The sequence below is a fragment of the Equus przewalskii genome, chromosome 6 (genome assembly GCF_037783145.1).
Source record: "Equus przewalskii isolate Varuska chromosome 6, EquPr2, whole genome shotgun sequence".
NCBI classification, from domain to species: Eukaryota; Metazoa; Chordata; class Mammalia; order Perissodactyla; family Equidae; genus Equus; species Equus przewalskii.
Genome location: NC_091836.1, coordinates 35,322,753 through 35,343,985, shown reverse-complemented (window position 1 = coordinate 35,343,985; position 21,233 = coordinate 35,322,753). Strand labels below are relative to the sequence as shown.

The 21,233-nt window shown below is 52.1% G+C and overlaps 1 protein-coding gene across 1 annotated transcript; it reads left to right on the top strand.

Annotated features, from left to right (window-relative positions):
* Positions 1–1,015: 1,015 nt before the first annotated feature.
* Positions 1,016–20,504, top strand: LOC139084238 (uncharacterized). Its single transcript, XM_070626609.1, has 6 exons — positions 1,016–1,413; positions 2,783–2,851; positions 3,538–3,640; positions 6,305–6,602; positions 15,987–16,581; positions 18,145–20,504. The coding sequence occupies exons 1-5, from the start codon at positions 1,150–1,152 to the stop codon at positions 16,450–16,452; spliced, it is 1,200 nt and encodes a 399-aa protein (XP_070482710.1). The 5' UTR covers positions 1,016–1,149; the 3' UTR covers positions 16,453–16,581; positions 18,145–20,504.
* Positions 20,505–21,233: the final 729 nt, after the last annotated feature.

The window sequence follows — 21,233 nt, the reverse complement described above, 5'->3', positions numbered from 1 at the left end:
TTCCCCCAGGGCCCTGAGTGGGGGGACGTCGGGTGGGCTGGTGCCAGATTCATGCTTGGTGAAACAGAATGAGCAAGCGAGTAAAGATCGGAAGGTGAAGACAGCTGGCCTCACTTCGCCTGTCCGGCTGTAGGACTCAGGAAGGTGTCAGAGAACAGAAGCCAAGCCGCCCTCCCTGCCTACTCTAGTGCCCTGAGATGTGCCGGTGCCCTGGGAGCAGGTTCGGGAGAGCAGCCCCTCAGGGGGAGGCTCAGAGCCCAGGCAGACACCATCATCCTGGACAGGCCCCTGTGTAGGGGAGGGGAGGAGAGGTCGGGGTGGCCTGGATGGTGCCAATTTAACAGTGGGGCTCTGGGCCTTAGAGGAGCTCCCGGGCTGACCATCGGTGGTCTCCTCCCCAGAACTTCTGGCCACAGGCCGTGATGTGGCCATTACAGGCAGGGTGGGCACTTGTGACCCTCCCTGGCTTCAGTAACAAGCCAGAGAATGAGGTTTCTGCAAGGGAAACTCACGTTCCAGCCAGCAGCGCTTGCTCTGTTCCTGACGGCAGTTTGTGGCAGTTAGCGTTCTGTATCTCTGATGCTGGCTCCGACTCCTTGGTTCTGTGCACAGAAAACAAAGGAGGAGGCCAAACTCTCTCTCTGGAAATAAAGCAGACAGACCTGGATGTGAACTGCACCTTCCACAATTGCATCATGTTCTGGGACCGCTGGGCCTGGAACAAGTGTCCCCAGTGCCCAGGCTCTCCTCACCTCTCCCAGCATTGAGATGCTCCCTAAAGAGGATGGGCTGCCCCTCCCCAGCCCACCTGCTCAGCATTAGCAGCTCAGACCCTAACCCAACCAGGCTGTCCCTAAGGCCTGCGAGCGGTGGCAGGGGCCCTAGAGACTCTGGGTCTGGCCTGCCTGCCCCTTGCCTAGGACAGCTGTCAGGACTGGCTGTGGCCACAGTGGCAGAATTCCCTCCCAAATCTTGCAGTGAACCACAAGGCAGGGGGCAGCTGGCCCCCAGACATTGGCCTTCAGCTGGAACCCTGGGTCCATTTCCCTTTAAGACCTGCCTGGCCACCCCAGGGCCACACAACAAGCCCAGCCCTGCAACTCCACTGTGGCCCCTGGAAGTGAGGCTGGAGAAGAGGCAGGGCCCTGAATGCTTTGCTGGGAGCCTGTAGGGTGTGTAGGGGCTGAGTGGGTAGGGCCCAGCTTAGCCACTGCTCACTGTGTGCCGGGGACGCACCAGGCTGCCCATCACCTCCTCCCCGGGTGGGCCATCATCGCCAAAAAAGGCTACCAGGAGCAGAACCTGGACCCCGAGATTTCTATCATCACCAAACTCAAAGGGGTTTCGGTGACTCAGATCAAGGAGCTGGGGAACTGGCTGTGGGACATGACCGACTTCATGAAGTCGCCACAGGTGGGTGCCTGGGTGCTGCTGCCAGGCACTGACACCTCTGGTCCCACCCCTGCAAGCGAGTGTGTGCAAGAGGGGCATGTGATGCCAGAGGGAGTGCTGGTGTTGTTACAGGGCCAGTCTCAGGAAGGGCCCGTCTCAGGAAGGGCCCATGGAGGAGTGGGCCTGGACAGGCTCTCAGGGATGTGTAAGAGGTTTCCAGGTGGACAAGGGGACGGTCAGGAAGCCAGGCCAGAGGGACTGCATTTACAAAGTTGCATCTTGAGTAGAGGGTCTGGGGACTCAAGGCTTGAGCTTGATGGAGGGGTGGGGGGCATAGGGGCAGGGCTTGGAGCTCCTGAATGCTCCCCTCCCTGCCCTGGGCCCTGCAGGCTGGCTCCTCCTCTGGCCTCCCCACCCTGCATCCCGGCCCCATCTCCCTCCACCCAGCTTCTCTAAAGCCCCTGTTTCCAGCCCTGTTCTGCTGATGCCCAAATTGTACCATGGGGACCACCTGCCCCCAGCATAGCTGCCTCCTGAAGCACATTCCCCTCGTCCAAGAGAACCCTCTCTCTCTCCCAGAGGAGCCTCTTTTCATCCAATGAGGCCATGACATCTACCAGTGCCAAAGCTGGACCCGGCTTGACACCTCCCTGTCCCTTCCTCCTGTCCGTTCTGTATCCTGACGGGTTCCCCTGCTGCTGCCGCTGTACCTGTGGTCTTCCTGTGGGCCTCCAGGTGTGCTCCACACAGCAGCCAGGCTGAGCTTTCACAGGTGACACCATCAGAGCCTGCCAACTCTTGCTTTCCACCCTGGGAGGCTCCCTTTCCATGATGGTGGCCACCAAGTCCCTGCAGATCCTGACCGCTGCCACACCCCACCGCCCTCTGCCCAGCCGTCCCCTCCCCTTCCTGAGTGTGCATCCCTGAAATGTGCAGAGCCTTCACGGCAGCACAGGGGGCCAGCCCCCCTTCCCCACACCCACCCTGCCTTTGTCCCAGGCCGAGCTCACCATCTGTTCCCCTTGCCCCTGGCCATAGATGCGATGAGGGGACCCCTCCCCACCAGCCTGGGTGGGCACCTGGCCCAATTTAGCTCTGGCTCTTCAGTGTCTAGAAGCAGGAGGCTCTTGGAAAATTCTGGTTGAGCAAATGACAGTGAATATGAGAAAAAATCTTGCCTCAAAGAGGCGGAGAGGGGCTCAGAAATGGCCAGAAACCCAGCCAGCCTCCCATCTCTGCCTCAACTTGCCTCACTGGAGGCGTTTTCCTGGGGCACAGGGTTGATGACTCGATGGGACAGGACCCCTTCCCTCACAAACCCGGCTGCCCGCTTCTGGCTTCTCCCATCGAGGGAGCCAAGCACAGGCCAACCCTGACCCTTGCCTTCCAGGGAGAGAACGTGTTCTTGGTGACCAATTTCCTTGTGACGCCAGAACAAGTTCAGGGCAGATGCCCAGAGGTAAGCCTGCCCAGGAGCCTCCTAGTGGGTCCCTGGTTCCTCCATCAGCCCTAGGTCACCAGCCATGTCCCCCCTTCTCCTTCCCGGGTGACTGAGGATATGAGTAGCACGTATTGTGGCTCAATATGTGCTACTGTAGCCCAGGCACTGAGTTTTTTGTGCATCGTTTAGTTCAGTCTTCACAAACACCCTGCCTAGTTGGAATTACTGCAGTCTCCATTTAAGACAAGAAGACTGAGGCCTAGCCAGGTTGAGTCACTGACCCAAGGCCTCCCTGCCTGTGGGTCATGGGACTGTGCACCTCTGAGCAGTGTGCTTCTGGATCCTTCTACTGTTGCTTTCTGTGAGATGTCTAGGCCCCTCGCCATCCTGGTCCTGCCTCTGGACACTCCACAGGTTGTCAGTGTAACACCCAGAACTGGGCACAATGGTTAAGTGGGCTCTAATAGCAAGAGCCAAGCTGGAAGATCACCTCCCCTTCTCTATGCCCAGCCTCTGTTAACCTGTCTCGGGGGAGCTTCTGTTTTAGTGGGCAAACACAGCACACTCCTTATGCTGAACGCAGAGTCACTTATGATCTCTGGGTATTTTCACTACAACTGAGGTCAAGCCAGAGTGCCCCACCCTCTTTTTGTCTGTTCATGTAGAAATGCAGACTCTCCCCTAAAATCTCACTTTTTCTCTAGTCTGGAGATGTCCTGGGGATCCAGCGTCTGTCGCAGAGCACACTTGCTCTCCTCCCCAGCTGTGGATTTTTTTCCATTTTTTTTATTGCCATAAAATACGTGTAACAGAAAATTTGCCATCTTAATCATTTTTACATGTACAGTTCCGCAGTTGTGAATTTTGGGTGAGCAGTTAGGACCTGAGACATAGCCCTCATCTCCATGGTGATATCTTTCTTTGAGTCTCACATTGAATCGCTTGCTGGGCTGGAGCATCACTGTGTGGGCCCCTGTTCCTGAGTCCTGGTCGTTGGTCCCACCGCAGTTGTTAGGGTGCCAGTGTCCCTGGTTGGCCCTGACCACAAAGGAGGTGAGGCACATGTACAAAGGATGTGCTGGCATTCGGAAACACACACGATGTCCTTCCCTTTCAAAATGCTCAGAAGACATCCATTTAATGTTCGGTTTGTAGACTGTCCTGAAATTGTGCTAGGGCCATTGTTCTGCATTTTCTGGAATCCGTGTGATCCTCTTTGCCCATGTCCGGGCTTCTGGCCCTTCCCTGGAAAGTGCCAGTGCTGGGTAATTCATCAGATCCAACAAGCCTGCTTCCTGAGAATAGCAGAGTTCCTGCCAGCTCCTCTTGGGTCCTGGTTGTGTGGTCCCTCCCAGCACATGTACTGTGTCTTTGTAGTGTCACAGCCTCCAGCAAACACCTGCCAAGCCTCCCTACCTGGGCCAGGCCTGCAAAACTCCACCCTCCCCACCTCAGGGAGCTCCTGCACAGACAGCCCAGCCAGGTGGACAGCCTGCGATGGGGTAGAAGCTGCAGCTAGGAGACCCAGGGAGGCACGTCAGCCAACCCAGGGCCTCAGGAAGGGTTTCCTGCAGGATGTGAGGCTGGAGGGGGATCTTGAGGATGTCCAGGCAGCAGGGGCTGTGTGGGCAAAAGCCCTGAGATGTGTGAGTTGGGGCACCTCCAGGGTTCCCCGCTGCTGAGTGGGGTTGTTCCTAGATTTGAACTGGGTCAGGAAGGGGTTCGCCCTGGATCACAGGGCCCTGTGAGGCCCTCTCAGGAGCTGAAGTGGATCACAGCAGCAGTGGGAGACACAGATGGGCTCAAGGGAGGGGCACTCGATGGTCTGTGCATTGAGATAGACCAATCGGGCTGCTGGAGGGAGGTGGATGAGGGCAGAGGTGGGGCCCTGTGTGGTCACCATGGGGTCTGGTCAGAGGAGATGGTGGCCCAGCCAGAGTGGAGAAGAGGGCAGACTCAGGACCTAGGTAGGGACAGCAAGGCAGAGCAGGTGGCCCCATGCTGTCCTCTGTCCACTTCTCACAGTCTACCCCCCACAAAGTCCCACCAGCATCTCCCTCCACGGCACACGGGGCTTTCTTTTTACTTTTCCCTTTAGGTTTTATCTAAAAAATTACAAGAATCTATAGAAAAGATCAAAGATTAGTACCATGAAAACCCACATAGCTTTCATTTGGGTTCACCACAGTTGGGTTTGTTTTGTTTTGTTTTTTACCATTTTTCCCCATTTGCGTTCTCTCTCCCTCTCTAGAGTGAGCTGGATATATTTAGATAGATTTCAAAGGAAACCATTGGGAAGTAGGTGGCAGATATCTGGACACTCACCCCTCTCAATGCTGTCCTGAGAAGGAGGACCTCCCCTGTGTGACTGCTGTCCTGTTGTCACACTTAAGAAATTTAACATTGGCAGATAAACCCACTATTTAAATTTCCCCAGCTGTACCAATAAGAGTCCTAAATCAATTTATTTTCTGATCCAGGATGCACTCAAGCATCTTGAGTTGCATGTACTGTCATGTCTTTGAGTCTCCTAAGCAGACCTGTCTCATCCTTCTGCCCCCTCATGTCACCTCATCATGCTTATACATGTGTGCACAAAGCCACCAGGCCTGGAGGTGATGCCCTGTGACACTGCCTGCTGGGCCGTGCCTGGCCTGGCTTCGCTGGCCTCCCCAGTCCTTTGCAGCCTGTGGGGCTGGACCTGCCCACACCCTACTCCCCTCCCCTCTGCACTATCTCTGCCCAGAACTCCTTCCTGAGCCCTGGGAATCCAGCCTGAGGGTCTACCGGCAGGAAGTCTTCCCTCGTTCCCATTCCGGTTCCCAGGGGAGAGTGAGTCCTCTCTCTAGACCCCACAGCCCCGGGTCTTCCCCCACCTCCCCCACCTCAGTGCCGGTGTCTGTTTAGGGACTCTTCTGCCCCTGTCCCCTCAGCAGGCAGGGAACTTCTGAGAGGCAGCTCCCAGCTTGCTTGTCCCCTGTGTCCTCGGCAATGACACAAGACTGAGACCCAGGACTCAGGCTAGGGGGATGGAGTTAATAGATGAGTAAGATGGAGGCCTGTGAGGACTGGGCAGAGCAGGCCACTAGACTCCTGCCCCCAGGACAGACATTCACAGGTGGGAGGCCTGAGGCATGAAGGCCCAGAGCCTGCTCAAGTTCTAGGGAGCCACTTCGACATCCTTGTCACTGGACAGGTGAGGCCAGCCCAGGGGGGTGGGGCTGGGCAGGAGTGAGGGGGTGGGAGGGGGCAACAGCCACAGCCAGAGAGGCTCAGCCCAGGTCTCTCTCAGGCAGAGAAGTTTGGGCTCATCCCCACAACCATCACGCTGGGCACCGGAGCGGCTCAGCTGGGTGTGGTGAGTTGGCCAATGTGGCTCCCTCTGGCTGCTGACAAGCTTGTCCACCCCTCCAACCCGGCCCCCAAGTGCACACCCAAGACCCCTGTGCTGACATTGAGTCTTGGGCTGAGGGTTGGGGAAGTGGCAGGTTGGCAGGTTGGGGGCCAGGCCATGGGTCTACCCTGCCTCTCCCAGATCACCTTCTTCTGTGACCTGCTGCTGCTGTACAGGGATGGAGAAGCCCATTTCTACTGGAGGACCAAGTATGAAGAGGAGGGCTGCCGGCCTGCCCAGACCCTGGGCTACACTTTGGAGGATGGTGGCTGGAGCCCCAACCTGCTGTCCTCATCTGCAGCAAAGGCCCCAAAGGGGACTGCTGACCCTGAGCAGACAGAACTGCCTTCCCCACCCCCACATCCGGCTGCCCAGGTACCTTAGAGGGGCCCAGCGCCTGTCCCCACTGCTGCTGCTGGGAACTGGACACCATTGCCAGGGTGGCCCTGTCACCCACTCACTGGCCCATTCCTGAGGCCTGTAGCCACTCTCTGCTGGTTGAGGGGCTTTGAAGGGTGAAGGCCCTGCCTTGGGGCCTCATGGATGAAGTCCTAGCAGGACCAGGGCAGGGCCTTAGGGGAGAATTCCACCCTTCAGCTCCAGCCTCGGCAGGGTGCTGCCTAGGGACTGCACAAGCTAGTTTTGTGTAGAGACACACACACGCAGGCCACTGGTGCAGTAGGGCTGAGGCTAGGGCTGGGGCTGGAGAACCCCCTCCCGGGCTCTGTCTCCAGTGTTCCCAGCAGCTCCCCGCTTACCAGCTATGCATCACACTGGCTTTGGTCGCCTCCGGCCCTGCCTGGCTCCCAGCCCTTCTCCCCCTGCCAGCACCCTCCCTGCCCTCTCAGCTGCCCCGCACTGGGGTCTGTGCAGCCTGAGTCCAAGGCAATGGAGAAAGCAGCCTGACAAGAGGAGCTGTCGCAGCTGCTCTGTGCTGGGTTCCTGGGGCAGGTCCCCTCCAAGCTCTGGGCCTCATCCATGGAATGAGGAGTGCAGGGGGAAGATGATCTGACTCCCTAGAACCCCAGACAAGGCCACAGGCACCTCTTGGGCCCATACTTGCTCAGCTTGTGAGCACCAGCCCCTTCCTGGTGGCAGCCCTCTAGCTGTGGAGGGCTGGGATGGGAGGATGGTGGAGGGGCTGAGTTGGTGGACATTGGGTCCTTTGGGACCTTCTATATGTCTCCTTGGTGCCCCCCAGCCCAACGCCCTGGAACCTGCTCACTGGGCTCCTGGGAGCCATAGGGTGGGGAGGCTGTATATCCAGACACATATGTTACTGCTGCCCAAGGCCACACCGAAGAACATGTCTGGGCAGCTGCCCACCCCAGCCTGAGGCAAATGCACGAGGACTATGCTCTGATCAAGACCCCAGGTGGAGCCCAGGGCCTGGAAAGAATGTCCTTAACAGAGGACATGGAAGTCCCCAGCAGGCTGGCCAGGTTCTGGCTCTGGAATCCTCCAGGGGGCCCTGAGTCCTGCCTGCTGGAGAATTTCCCTGTGCCCCTGGGCCCACCGTCAGGAGGGGAGGGACGGGGGTGCAGGAGCCAAGCCCTCTCTGGGTTCCAGGGAGGGGCAGGGATTTGGGAGTATCCACCCCAGGGAGACAAGGGGCTGCCTTCTCATGGGTCCCTGGTGACCCAGGGCATGCTGGCAGTTTGCTGGTGGAGCGATGTGGGCCAGGTTGGGGAGGGGAGGACTGGGGCTCAGGCTGGGCAGCATCTGGAATCATCTGGCACCTGGAGCCTCAGCAAAGCCTTGGGGTCTCTGCTGCCTCTCACCCCCAGGGCAGTGTCTGTGGGAGATGGTTCAGGTGGGCCAGGTTGAGAGAACACCACCCTGAGGCCTGGTTATTGGAGCGGGGTTACATGTACCTGGTTGTCCTTGGGGCCCAGAGAAAGCTGATGAGAGCAGAGAGTCGAGGAGTAAAGCTGCCAAAGCCAGCAGCTTCCTGTGTGGTCCTCACAGGCAGGAAGGGGGAGGTGGAGGTGTCTAGGGTAGACAGAGCATGGTCTTGGGGAGACCAGTAGGTGGTACAGGGTGGGCCTGGGCACCCCCAAGGACTGGATCCCCACCACCACCAGGTGGACTGGAAGTTACCTAGAGCAGGCCCAGGCCCTTGTGCACCCACCTGCCCCTGTGTGTCCCATCCCGAGCCTTTATCACAAGCCCTTAGAGGGCAGGCAGAGGGGCAGCTGGAGAGCTGCGGGCAGCCCTGAGCTTGGAAACAGCTGTTGCCTCAGTCTGCACATGGGTGTGCACCCCCAGGGGAGCTGTGTGGGCCACGTGTGCCCGGCCAGGTGGGCCTCTACATCCCTGGGCAGGCCTCAGGCACATGCCCTACTCTCTGGGAGCCCTGGGAAACCGAGGGAACCCTGGAACTCCACTGCCCTTTCTAGGCAGGCTTCTTGGGGTCCAGGCTCTGCTCTCTGGATTCTCCCCAGAGGGGACCCTGGGAGGGAGCTTGGCCCCCTCCTTTCATGGATCCCTCTGGGCCTGGTGTGTGTAGCTCCCCTCTGAGCTGGGCAGAGGGCATTGGCCTGAGGGCAGGACTCTGGGACCCAGGCCTGGCAGTGTCCCGGACTCAGGACTGGCACCTCCCCCTTACAGAACATCTTTATTTCTCTCTTGGTAAGTCTGGAAATCCTGGCCTGAGTCTGCCCCAGACCAGTTTGTCCCCACCTTCCACTGGATACAGGATAGAAGCCCTGCTGTTGCTCTCCAGCTTTGTCCAGTCCTTGATCACTGAACTCTGTGGACTGTTTCCCTCGGGACTGTGCTTCCCTGAGCCTTTTCATGCTTCCTCTGCTAGCTCAGACCCTCCCTGCTTCTGCTGGGCCTGCTGCGGGGGGTTCTGAACTGGGCCTTCCTCCTCTGGTTCTCCTCCTCTAGTTCAGGGTCAGCATGGTAGGTGGACCGCCACCCGGTTCTGTAAATAAGTTTTCTGTGAACACAGCCACACCTGCTCATTGGCGTACTGTGGCTGCTTTTGCTGCAAAGACGGAACTGAGGAGCTGTAGCAGAGACTGTGTGGCCCACCCAGCCTAGAATATGTAGTGTCTCACCCTTACAGACAATGTTTGCTGACCCGAGCTCCAGCTGACCCTGTGTGCTGCTGCCAAAACCTCTGGTCACGTTGTCCCTTGGATCTGAAACTTGGAATGCCTCCCCTTTGGTCCCAGCCCTAGAGCGTCACCCCCTTCCTCCTCCTCAGCACACACATAGACCACCTCCTGGTACAGTGGGTGCCGCAGTCCTGGGACCTCTGACAGTGTCCCTGTCCGCCTGCTCTGCATGGGCTGGCTCGTTTGGTGGGCAAGAAGAAGGTATGATCTTCCCTCATGATACATTTTCAGACACGCCAAGATTCAAGATTTTACTTTTTGTCCACTTTTCTCAGGATGCTGCTGAAGGATATGCAACATTATAATTAGAAAACAAAGGCAAACAAACAAACAAACAAACCAAAAAATAGACATAGAACCTGGGAAACAAAGAACCAACATGGGGAGAGATGACGAGAATTCACTGGATGGTGACGGAGAGAAGTCCCAGCATGGCAGTTGTGTGATGGGTCTGTAGACCAGGTTGGCCAGGTTGGGCAGGAAGATCGAAAGGTGAAAAGAAAAGGAATCAATAGATAACACATTGAGAGGAGTCTTCAGCTCCGACAGAGAGCTTGGGAAGAATTAGTAAGAGGACGTAGAAAATGAAGCTAATGAGCAGATGGGCAAGTGCTAACTCCTGGAAGAACAAAATGTTGTACCAGAAGGGAAATATAATTGTACTACACTGCATAGCTCACGAGTGAACAGTGTTTCCATAGTCATGCTAATATCAACATTAAATATCAACGTGATCAGAAAGCGTAACTGCACTAGAAGGGAGAAGGGGGGCCATCCGGTGGCACAGCGGTTAAGTGCACATGTTCTGCTTCTGCGGCCCAGGGTTCGCCCATTCAGATCCCGGGTGCCGACATGGCACCGTTTGGCAAGCCATGCTGTGGGCAGGTGTCCCACATATAAAGTAGAGGAAGATGGGCATGGATGTTAGCTCAGGGCCAGTCTTCCTCAGCAAAAAGAGGAGGATTGGCAGCAGATGTTAGCTCAGAGCTAATCTTCCTCAAAAAGAAAAAAGGGAGAAGGGTTTGTGCCTGGGGTGAGGTGGGTGGGTGTTTAGTATAAGTGCTAATTTGTTATGTTCCATCAGAATAAGTCCGTATATAATATTCAAAGTAATCAAGAAGTAGAAATTAAAGAATATTATTCATAAATATGAAGATAAATATCAGAAGAAACAGATAAAAGCTGAAAGGATTGCCACTAGGAAGCTAGATGAGTTGAGAGAGGAACAATAGGGCAGGACACTGCTAGTTTTCCTCACAATCCAGAGAGCCCTATTTGACTTTTAAATTAGATATACTTATTGCTCTGATAAAAAGCAAAAATTAAACATCAGAGAAAATAAAAATGAACATCCTAACAAAAATATGGGCAAGGACATTCATAGGCAATTCACAAAACAGAAAGGATGAATTGACATGAAAAAAAAATACTTGCACTAAAAGATCAGAGAAATGAAAATAGGCATGACAATAATATATGTTTTCCCATCAGATTAAAAAAAAACATCTAACTTCTCTGCACATCGTGGTCCCTGTTCAGTAAATTGGAAATGTAATAAGACTTGCCTTGATGAATTCATCTCAAGGATGCAATGAGATAATGCACAAGAGCTCTAAACTCAAAACTCTGTGATACAAAGGAATGAAAGATAAGGAAGCTGTCTCCATGTTGCAGCCCTGAGGTATGGCTAAAAAGATGGTGACAGTTTTCCCATTTGACAACCTTTTATTTAAATAAGTAGATAATTCAAATTATAAAGCTATTCCCTCATGAGATTCAATAGGACTATAACCGCAAGGACATTTTCACCTTTCTTGGTCTGGCCCTGCACAGAAATGCTTGCTCTCCATTCATCTACCTAATCTCACTGGTGGAAGGGTGATTGGGAGGAATGAATGTGTAACATACATAGCAGACTCTTCCCATCAAACGTTGGCAAGGCACTGGGGCTTGTTCAGGGTGATCATCCATCCAGGTTTCTCTGAAACAGTCCCAATTTATGCCTGTTTTCTGGGAGTCATGATGAACAGCATCTACTTTTATTCTCAAAGTGTTCTCATTTGGATGACAAATTATCTAGTTATCTGAGTCATAGTCTCCTAGGATGCAGGTATTAATTTACACCAAAAATACAAGACAAAATGCATTAGGTGCCATATGGGCAGAGGTTAAACATGTTCTATTAAAATATTTATATTTTAGGAGATTGAATTTTATATATATATATATATTTTTTTTTTTTTTTTGAGGAAGATTAGCCCTGAGCTAACATCTGCTGCCAATCCTCCTCTTTTTGCTGAGGAAGACTGGCCCTGAGCTAACGTCCACCCATCTTCCTCTACTTTATATGTGGGATGCCTACCACAGCATGGCTTGCCAAGCGGTGCCATGTCGGTACCTGGGATCCGAACGGGTGAAGCCTGGGCCACCGATGCGAAACGTGCGAACTTAACTGCTGTGCCACCGGGCCGGCCCCTGAATTATATTCTTGATGACACAAAAGCCTAAACGTGTGTGGCTAATGCAGTTAGAAAGTGGTTTTTTTCTCTCTCTTAAAAGATAATTTGAATCTGCTCAAGCAGCTGTACAAGGTCTTCATTGTGAGCCTGTGTTCTCAGTGTACTGACATAGAATAAACAGTTTTATCCTGGAAAATAGTAAAGTCACATGTTGCAAAGAAACCTTGTCTATACAAGAACATTAGTATAGCTCCTGTGAACTTGTGATTATTGGCATAACGTTTTCTTCTTGGTGCCATCCAATTTCCTGCAGAGCATGCCACTCTCTATAATTGATCTTCATAATGGTGATCTGGAAGATCCACAGCATTCTAAACTTTTTTCTCCATCATTAAGGGAAACTTAAGTTATGTTTATTATGGCATCTGTCTCTCCTATCAATCAAAATCTCTTGGAATGGCTGAAGAAAAAAAAAGTGTACTTTACTAAACTGTGAGTGCACTGGGAAGTGAGAAATTGCCATCAGGATGCTAGAAACTGTGAGAAAGTCCTGAGAGAGGGAAAGCAGACAGGGCCACCTTTATAGAGAGATAAGTCTAGAGGGAACCTTATCTAAAGTAGGTGCAAGAGAGAACTCCCATGAAAGTGGAGGGGATGTCCCAGGGGGATAGAGGGGCCAGGAGAGGCTCAGGGGCAGTCACTGGGTGACTCATCAGGACACTGTTCTTCCAGCAGCTCGGCCAGTTTCTGATTGGGCTGAGTAACAGACGAGAGTGGCGTCTGCCCTCAGGATGAAGTGGACACCTGGGCTCTGGGGCTGGAGGCTGGGAAGTGACCTGGCAGCTAATGAACCCCTTACTGTAAACTACCAGCACAACCTTTCCACTATTATTAGAACTTGCCTTTCCCACACAGTCCCTGTCAGCAAGCTGCATCCACAAGTGAATGAGGATCCTCAGAAACACAGAGAGAATCATCCTGTATTTGAGGAAACACACCATGAAACCAAAAATGCAATAAAAAGAGCTAACACCTGAAGAAACAGAGTTAATAGAGCAATCGGAAAAAGACTCAAAAATAAATATTATAATACCTCAAAAGTATTCAAAAGGCTGTTTGTGTTCATGAGGAAAGACATAAACATTCCTGGAAATTAGAAGCAGGTGTCCCTCTTCCACCATGGCCACCTCCATCTACTGCTGCCCCTGGCTCCTGGGTGCTCACTGGTGCACATGGTCTGCTTCTTGTAATGGAGTGGTTGAGATGCTGATGCCCACCCAGGCCAACAGAAGGCCCCAGGAAGGAGTTAACAGGCAGAGTGACCTCTTCAAAGTGATGTCAGATCACATTCACTCCCTCATGTACAATTAGTAAGGACTTGCCGACCCTCTGGGGATGAACACAAAACTGTTACTGTGGGCTTTAAGGTTCTGCGTGATCCAGCTCCTCTCTGCTCTCGCCTTGCTCCAGGCTTCCTCTCGTCATCTCCACCCCATCCTCTCCTCGCACACTACCTCCTGGGCCACCTTGTGCTGCATCTTCCCCCTGAAACACATCCCCACTTTCTGCAGAGAAGTGAGCCCCTACTCTGCCTTCAGACCTCAGGAAAAACAGGGCTCCCTGACCTCCATGGTTGGATCAGATCTTCCTATTATTTGCTCCTGTGTCCCTATTTCAGGAAGATTTACCGCAGTTTCACTTTCTCATTGATCTTTTTGACTCTAAACTCCTAGAGGTCAGACATCTGGTCTGTTTTTGTTCACCTTTACATTCTAGTGCTCACTAGGGTACCGGATATCTGTTGAATGAAGTAAGAAATAACCCTCTAAAATTCCTGTACAAGGAAATTCTCAGGATACATTCTCAGAGTTAAAGCACCCCAGGATTTGACAGAATCCATAATTTAAAAAAATAAGTTTAGTGAAATATAACTCACATTCATCCATCCAAAGTGAATTGTTTTTTAGTATATTCACAGAGTCGTTCAAACATCACCACAGTCTAATTTTAGAACATTTCTGTCCTCTCTAAAAGAAGCCCCATACCCATTAACAGTCACTCCCCATTGTCCCTCCTTCCCCAGTTTTAAGCAACCAGTAATCTACTTTCTGTCTTCATAGATTTACCTATTCTGGACAATTCCTATAAACAAAATTTCACAATATGTGTTTTTTTGTGAATGGCTTCTTTCTTAGCATGTTTTCCAGTTTACCCATGTTGTAGCACATATCAGTACTCCATTCCTTTTTATGGCTAGATATTCCATTGTAGGGATAGCCCACCTTTTATTTTTCCCTTCTTCTGTTGGTGGACATTTGGGTTTCTTCCACTTGGGGGCTATTATGAGTAATGCTGCTATGAACATTTGTGCACAAATTTTTGTATGGACATGTTTTCAGTTCTCTTGGGTATATACCTAGAATCACTGGGCTATATGTTTATCTTTTTGAGGAACTGCCAAAACCTGTCACATCATTTTACATTCCCACCAGCAATGTGTGAGGGTTTCAATTTCCCCGTGTCACCAACTCTTCTTATTGTATGTCTTTTTGATTACGGTCATCCTAGTGATTGTGAAGTAATACCTTATTGTGGTTGACTTGCATTTCCCTAATGACTAAAGATGCTGAGTATCTTTTCACATGCTTATTGGCCATTTGTGTATCTTCTTTGGAGAAATGTCTATTCAAATCCTTTGCCCATTTATGATTTATTTACCTTTTTATTGTTGAATTGTAAGTATTCTTTGTATATTCTAGATACAAGTACCTTATCAAATATATGAGTTTGCAAATATTTTCTCCCATTCTCTAGGTTGTCTTTTCACTTTCTTGATAGTCTCATTTGCAGTACAAAGATTTTTAATTTTGATGAAATCTGATTTGTTTTTGTCACTTGTACTTTTGATATCTAAAAAGCCATTGACTGACGCAAAGTTATGAAGGTTGCCTCCTATGTTTTCTCCTAACAGTTTACAGGTTTTGCTCTCATATCTAGCTCTACGATCTGAATGATTGGACAGGTCCCCTCCAAGACAGTGACTGTGTCTTTCCCCAACGATTTTTGTTCAACATTAGACTCAAGAGCCCTTTCCCTGTCCCAGTCCTTGTTTATTCATGTACAAACGAATTTATCTAAGTAGTTCATATTTCAGTTCCTGAGAGCTTAGGAGCTGGGTGTGTATACAATAGGTAGAATAAATATTTGTCAGACAAATGTATTTATTGGGCAGCTACTATGGTGCTGGAGCTAGAAAGATGAGTAAAATATACTACTTGTCCTCAAGGAGAAATACGCCAGTAGGAAATTCAGTCACAGTATTTACTGAAGCATCTTGAAGGACCCAGCACCAAGCAGTGGTAAAAAAGTACCTCTCTGCTTTTATTTGTGGAATGGCGGGCTAAGTACAGAGCAGGCACTTAATCCAACCCCGAAGGAGGGGCAGGTGGGTGCAAGCGGAAGGAGGGTGAGGAAGTCATGACTGAATGAGAGGATGTCAGCTGGCTGAGGAGGCAGGGGGACCGAGCAGACCTTCGGCGGCCTGGCCTCCGAGGACTGTGCATCTTAGCAGTGAGCATGGGGCTGTGTGCGGTGAAAACAGCACCCCCTTCACCTGGAAAAGGGGGGGTGCAGGAAATCAGTGCTAGGCTGTTGGGGGCCAAGTGAGGTAGACAGCTGGCTTCACCCACCTTCCTGGGTTGCCTAGGACATAGATGTTAATGGAGAAGATTTCAGAGGCACAAACTGAGGGCTTTCCAGATGACGTTCTGTGGGACACAGCACACTTGGGATATTACCAGATGCCTCTAAATAAATGCCAAGGAACAGTGCAGCCTGAGGGGCTGCCGAGTCGCTGGAGAAAAGCCTCAGAACCACGGAGCTGTGGCTTCTGTGCTGAGTGCTCCCAGAAGGCCCGGGACCATGTGGTCTGAGAGGTGTGTGGATTTGGCCCTTTGGCAGTGGCTGGGGTGGTGGCCAGATGGCAGAAAGTGGAGGGGAGAGTGGGAGTTGAGGAGGCGGAGGCAGAGGGCACAAACCACTCCTGAGGCTCCTGGGAGAGGTGTTGAGTGGTGCGGCAAGGGTTCCCGTCCCCAGCCTGACCTCCCCTGAGCTGGGCCGGCAGCCTCTCCCCTTGGATGTCTGTTTCCTCTTTGATGTGTCTCCCTGTCCCCCAGCTGCCACGACCCCAGGACTCCTCCCGATGCCCGCACCCAGCCACCCCAACATCCTCCCGACTATACTTCTGCCTCTGCTCTTGGCCCCCATTCCTCTCAACTCTGCCGTGAGAGCCCTTTGCAAACTTTAACTCAGGATCATTGTGAAGGTAAGGACCCACTCCCCTTGCCCGCAAGCAGCTGGTGCCCCAGTCGCCCACTCTGCCCTGGCTCCCTGGGTACCAGCCACTGTGGGCTGCTCTTCCTATGTGCCATCTGCTCTTCCCCAGATACTGCCTCCCAGGCCCCAACCACTGGACCCTGTCCCCTCCTTGACCTTACCTTCTTTGCTGTTTGTGACTTCTGGGGTCGTGTCCCCACCACAGCTGAGGTGCACACAGTAGGTGGCTGTTTCACAGTTAATGGATGTGTGGGTGAAGTAGAGCCTTTCATTTTTCTTTTAGGATGCTGGAGTGTTTTCAGGTGAAGAAAAAAGCATGAGAGGGGCCGGCCTGGTGGCGCAGCGGTTAAGTGTGCAGTTGTGCTTTGACGGCCCGGGGTTTGCTGGTTCGGATCCCGGGTGCCAACATGGAACTGCTTGGCACGCCATGCTGTGGTAGGCATCCCATATATAAAGTAGAGGAAGATGGGCACGGATATTAGCTCAGGGCCAGTCTTCCTCAGCGAAAAGAGGATTGGCAGCAGTTAGCTCAGGGCTAATCTTCCTCAAAAAAAAAAAAAAGCATGAGAGAAATGTGGATGACAGGGTGGTGTGTGGGGGATGAGTGAAGCTGGAGACAGAGGGTTAAGGGGGACAACCCACCCTCGTGGGCAGGGGTGGATGTCCACTGCGAGTGTCGTGGGGAAACAGCACCACTGCTATCTGACCCCAGATCATCGTCTCACAAAGTGTGTTCATATCTCTTTTCTTGACTTAATGAGTCTGGTAACAAAAGCCACTAATGTGTTAATGTTGAGCTTGTAGAAACTATGATATCTTATTTCCGTCTAATTTGACAGAAGCAACCACCCTGCCCAGGGAAAGAGGGACCTTTAACACTCAGGCCAGGACAGAGCCCTCCCAGCAAGATGCTCATGTGGGGCTGGCCAGTGCACAGTTCAGTTCCCAGCTGGACATGACCCTCTGAGCTTCCAGAGCCACAGAAAATGCAACACATGTCCCAGGAGTGTCAGCTTCTTGTATTAATGCCACTCTGACCTGCTGAGGAGAAGGCAAAATCCTCTGGCTCAGCTCCAGCTCCAGGCCTGTGCTGGCCAAGGCCCACTCTGGGCCTGCTTCCCTGAGCTCCTGGGGTCCGCCACTCCTGGCCACTTCAGTGTTATAGTCGCCTCGGCCTGTTGCCGCTGTAAATGAACCCACTGTCCCTCTGAGTGAGGACGAGGGGGTACCCAGTGGTTTCTGCAGTCCCCCAGTACTCAGGGGACTGTGTAGGTGACCACACTGGAGGCTGAGCCCAGGCACCACAGACTCAGGAACAAGAACAGGTTTATTCAGATCCATGGTTGGTTTTAGATCTGGTTTGATTTTTGGTCACAGGCCCCAAAATGCCTTTATTTTGAGTTTACATCAAAATACAAAGCCCAACGTTTACAATTTGAAAACCTCAAAACAAAAGCAGGCTTGGTTTAAAATCACCGTTGAGATGTTCTCTCCGGAGCGTCATTTGTGCGATGAATGGAGGTGCTTGAGACCCGGTGGGGATGATTTCTGACAGTGACCATGTAACCATTGTGTAGTGTGAACATTAAGGTGTTATCAAAAGGGACCATGTCTTTGAGCACTTGATTTTACTGAAGATACAGACAATGCTTTTGACCATCTTTGGTTGTAGACCAGATGCCCAACTCAGAGGCCCCACCACCTGCCCTCCGCCCACAGAGACGAGAGCCAGTCCTGGACAAGGTGGTGATGCCGGGCGGCCACTGAGTGACGTGCTCCATGGCTCGAGGGCTGGAACGGAGCCAGAGGTGAAGCACCTTGGGTCCCCCGAGTATCTGTGCTCCTAGAGGATCTTTTCTCCTCAAAAGTGGAATCATATGGCCCAGCTTTGGAATTGCTGGGAGAAAATGAAGGAGAATGACCCTTGCTTTGCCAAATGTAGCTTTAAAATTAGGATTCAGAGAACCATCATCTAATTTCCTCAGCAATCTCTTTTAGGGTCTTTGCTTCTTCCCTGGAGCCAGAAGCTGAGCTACTGTCCTGGTGTCACCTGGGGAGAGGAGACTTGCCACATACTGCCCACCTCCAGAACAGCGAGGGCAGAGGCCAAAGCGCTCCTGGGGACGCCCTGACTCCTGAGCTTCACATGGCTAAGTCCACAAATGGTTATAGAAGGGAAAGGCCTTGAGAGCCATCGCACTGAGGGGCCTCCAGCTGAGCGAAGGAGGGAGGGCCCAGTACCAGGCGACTCATGACTCTGACAACGTGCCTTTCTCATTTCAGGTTCTTCTGGATGGTTCCAGAGCTGTAGGAAAATCTCCCCTAGAAGCTCAAAGGTGACTGGGCTCAGGCTCAGAGGTGGCCTTCTAGGTGCAAGGGAGGGACTGTGTGGCCACCCCACTGACTTGCCCAGGGACACGGTCAGCCTGCGATCAGAGCTGGTGCAGCTTGCCTGCTCGGTCAGCAGCGTGATGGCCATGGTGTAGAGGCGGTAGCCCAGCATGAGAAGGAGGGTGCAGGGCAGGGGCCCAATGCAGGACAGAGGCCACAAAGAAGGCCAGCAGGAGTGACAGCAGTGTCTGGTAGCTGCCCAGGAAGCATAGGCTGAGCCTGGGGTGCCAGCCATAGCCGGCCGTGTGCCCCCACCACACATGGCGCAGCAGGTGCCTGTCTGGCAGCCTGGGCTCTGTGAGGTGGTAGTGACAGAAGCTGCTGAAGAAGTCAGCCCAGGAATACAGGGCAGCCATCTGGCCTGCAAACTAGAGCACCGACAGAGACATGGGAGAGTGGGCATGGGTGGGGTCTGCACTTTCCACCTGGCCTCTCCCAAAGGCTGGCAGGACAGGAAGCCAGCACGGAGACGAGGGTGCGGCTCTCCCGCCCACACTCATCCTGTGGTTGATGGCGGAAGACAGCCGGATCAGGCCAGCAATCTCATAGCTCTGGATGGGCTGCAGCTCTGCATTGCCCTGGTACTTGATGTCAAATTTGCGTAGACTGTTGATGATCTAGAAGCAGCAGGAGAGGTGAACGCCAGGTGAAACATGGGTCATGGGCGCAATCCAGAAAATACACCTTTGCTAATGACTCAGAGGAGATGTGTCTGTTACAGGGGTGATGGGGGAGACGAGGACAGGCTGGCAGGACCAACAGCCATGCTGCCTGGAAAGCCAGACACCTCCGGGATGTAGACCTTACCTGGTACTGGCCCAGGGGTGTGAGGATGAGTCTGTCCTCACTGGCAGTGCAGTCTGGGAGCTGCTTTTTCCCATTCTCATCCTGAATTATCCCCAAGGCAAGTGTGAGCCTCTGCCACTGCAAGACCAAGCCACACGCACAGGGGCTGAGCAAGGCTCCCCAGACCCCAGGGGAGAAGCTCCCCTGACCCCCGACTACCTGTGCGCTGGCCAGGAACAGGCAGCAAGTCTGCTCTGGAAGCAGGAGGGCAGTGCAGGGGCTGTGCAACATGAGAGGCCAAGTGCAGGAAGGTGTCAGACCCCACCTACCACAAAAATGGCTGCCTGCTGACGCACTGGAGGAAATGGAGGGCAGCGTGAGCCCCAGAGTGGGCTGGGTCTGCTGGGGGCCACCTCAGCAGGAAAGCAGGAGGCACTGTAATGGTAGAGGGGACAGACCCAGACGTGACTCCCAGAGGCATTGTGGCTCTCCCCGCCCCGGAGCACAAGCACCACAACCTCATCTGCTCCTGTGGCCAGGGAGTGGGCTCTGGAAGTAGCACAGGGAGGACCCCAGAAAGGACAGGCCTCCAGCCCTCAGGGTCCAAGTCCGGCACAGAACAAAACCCACCTGCTGTTCAGCAACTGAGTGAGGGGTGAAGGTGGGTTTCTGCTTCCCACCATCCAGCCCTTGGACACTAGCTGCGATCGAGGACAAGGAGCAGCCGGCTGACCAGGCACACCAGGGCCAGAGCAGGAGAGGGGAAGACAGCTTGCGGCAACATCCTTGGTGTGAGGGGACGGCATTTTTGGGTACACGTCTAAGGAATAATGATGAAGGCACAGTTCAACAAAAACCTGCAAAGAGCATTAGCTGGTCAAATGATTTTTGACAAGGGTGTCAACACCATTCAATGGGGAAAGGACGGTCTTTACAATAAATGCTGCCAGGAAACCAGGATCTCCACGTGCAAATGAATGAAGCCGGACCCTTACTCAAAAAAAAACTCAAAGTGGACCAAAGACTTAAAGGTAAGAGCTGAAACTATAAAACTCTTACAAGAAAGCATGAGGAGAGAGCTTCATGACACTGAATTTGGCAATGATCTCTTAGATATGACTCCAAAGCACATGCAACAAAGGAAAAAAAACAAACAAATTGGACTTCAGGAAAATTAAAAACTTTGTGCATCAAAAGACACTATCAACAGAATAAAAAGGCAACCCACAGAATGGAGGAAAATATTTGCAAATTATGTATCTTATAAGGGATTAATATCCAGAATATGTAGAGAACTCCTAAAACTAGGCGATAAAAAAAACAACAACCCAATTCAAAAATGGGCAAAGGATTTGAATAGACATTTCTCCAAAGAAGACAAACAAACAGCCAATAAGGACCTGAGAAGATGTTCAATACTAGTAATCATTACAACAATGCTAACCGAAATCAAAATGAGATACCAACTCACATCCATGAGGATGGCTGTAATCAGAAAACAGAAAATAAAGAGCATTGGTGAGGCGATAGAGAAACTGAACTCTTGTGCATTAATGGAAGGAATGTAAAATGGTGCAGTCACTGTGGAAAGCAGTATCACAGTTCCTGAAAAAATTAAACAGAATTACCAGATGGTCCAGTAATTCCACTTCTGAGTATATACCTCGCAGAAATTGAAAGTAGCATCTGGAAGAGATATTTGCGCATCCATGTTCATAGCAGCATTATTTTCAATAGTCAAGAGGTGGAAGCAACCCAAGTGTCCATCGACAGATGAATGGACAAACAAAATGTGGTATATCCATACAATGGAATATTATTTGGCCTTAAAAAGGAAAGAAATTTTGACTCATGCTACAGTGTAGATGAACCTTGAAGACACTATGCTAAGTGAAATAAGTCAGTCATAA

What these genes read in the sequence shown, in the direction of transcription:
- LOC139084238 (XM_070626609.1), top strand. Translation starts at nt 1,150, where the DNA reads ATGCTTTGCTGGGAGCCTGTAGGGTGTGTAGGGGCTGAGTGGGTAGGG. An exon ending in TTCAGGGCAGATGCCCAGAG is followed by an intron (nt 2,852 to 3,537) that starts GTAAGCCTGCCC and finishes CTTTTTCTCTAG; the next exon opens with TCTGGAGATGTCCTGGGGAT. An exon ending in TATTGCCATAAAATACGTGT is followed by an intron (nt 3,641 to 6,304) that starts AACAGAAAATTT and finishes TCTTGGGCTGAG; the next exon opens with GGTTGGGGAAGTGGCAGGTT.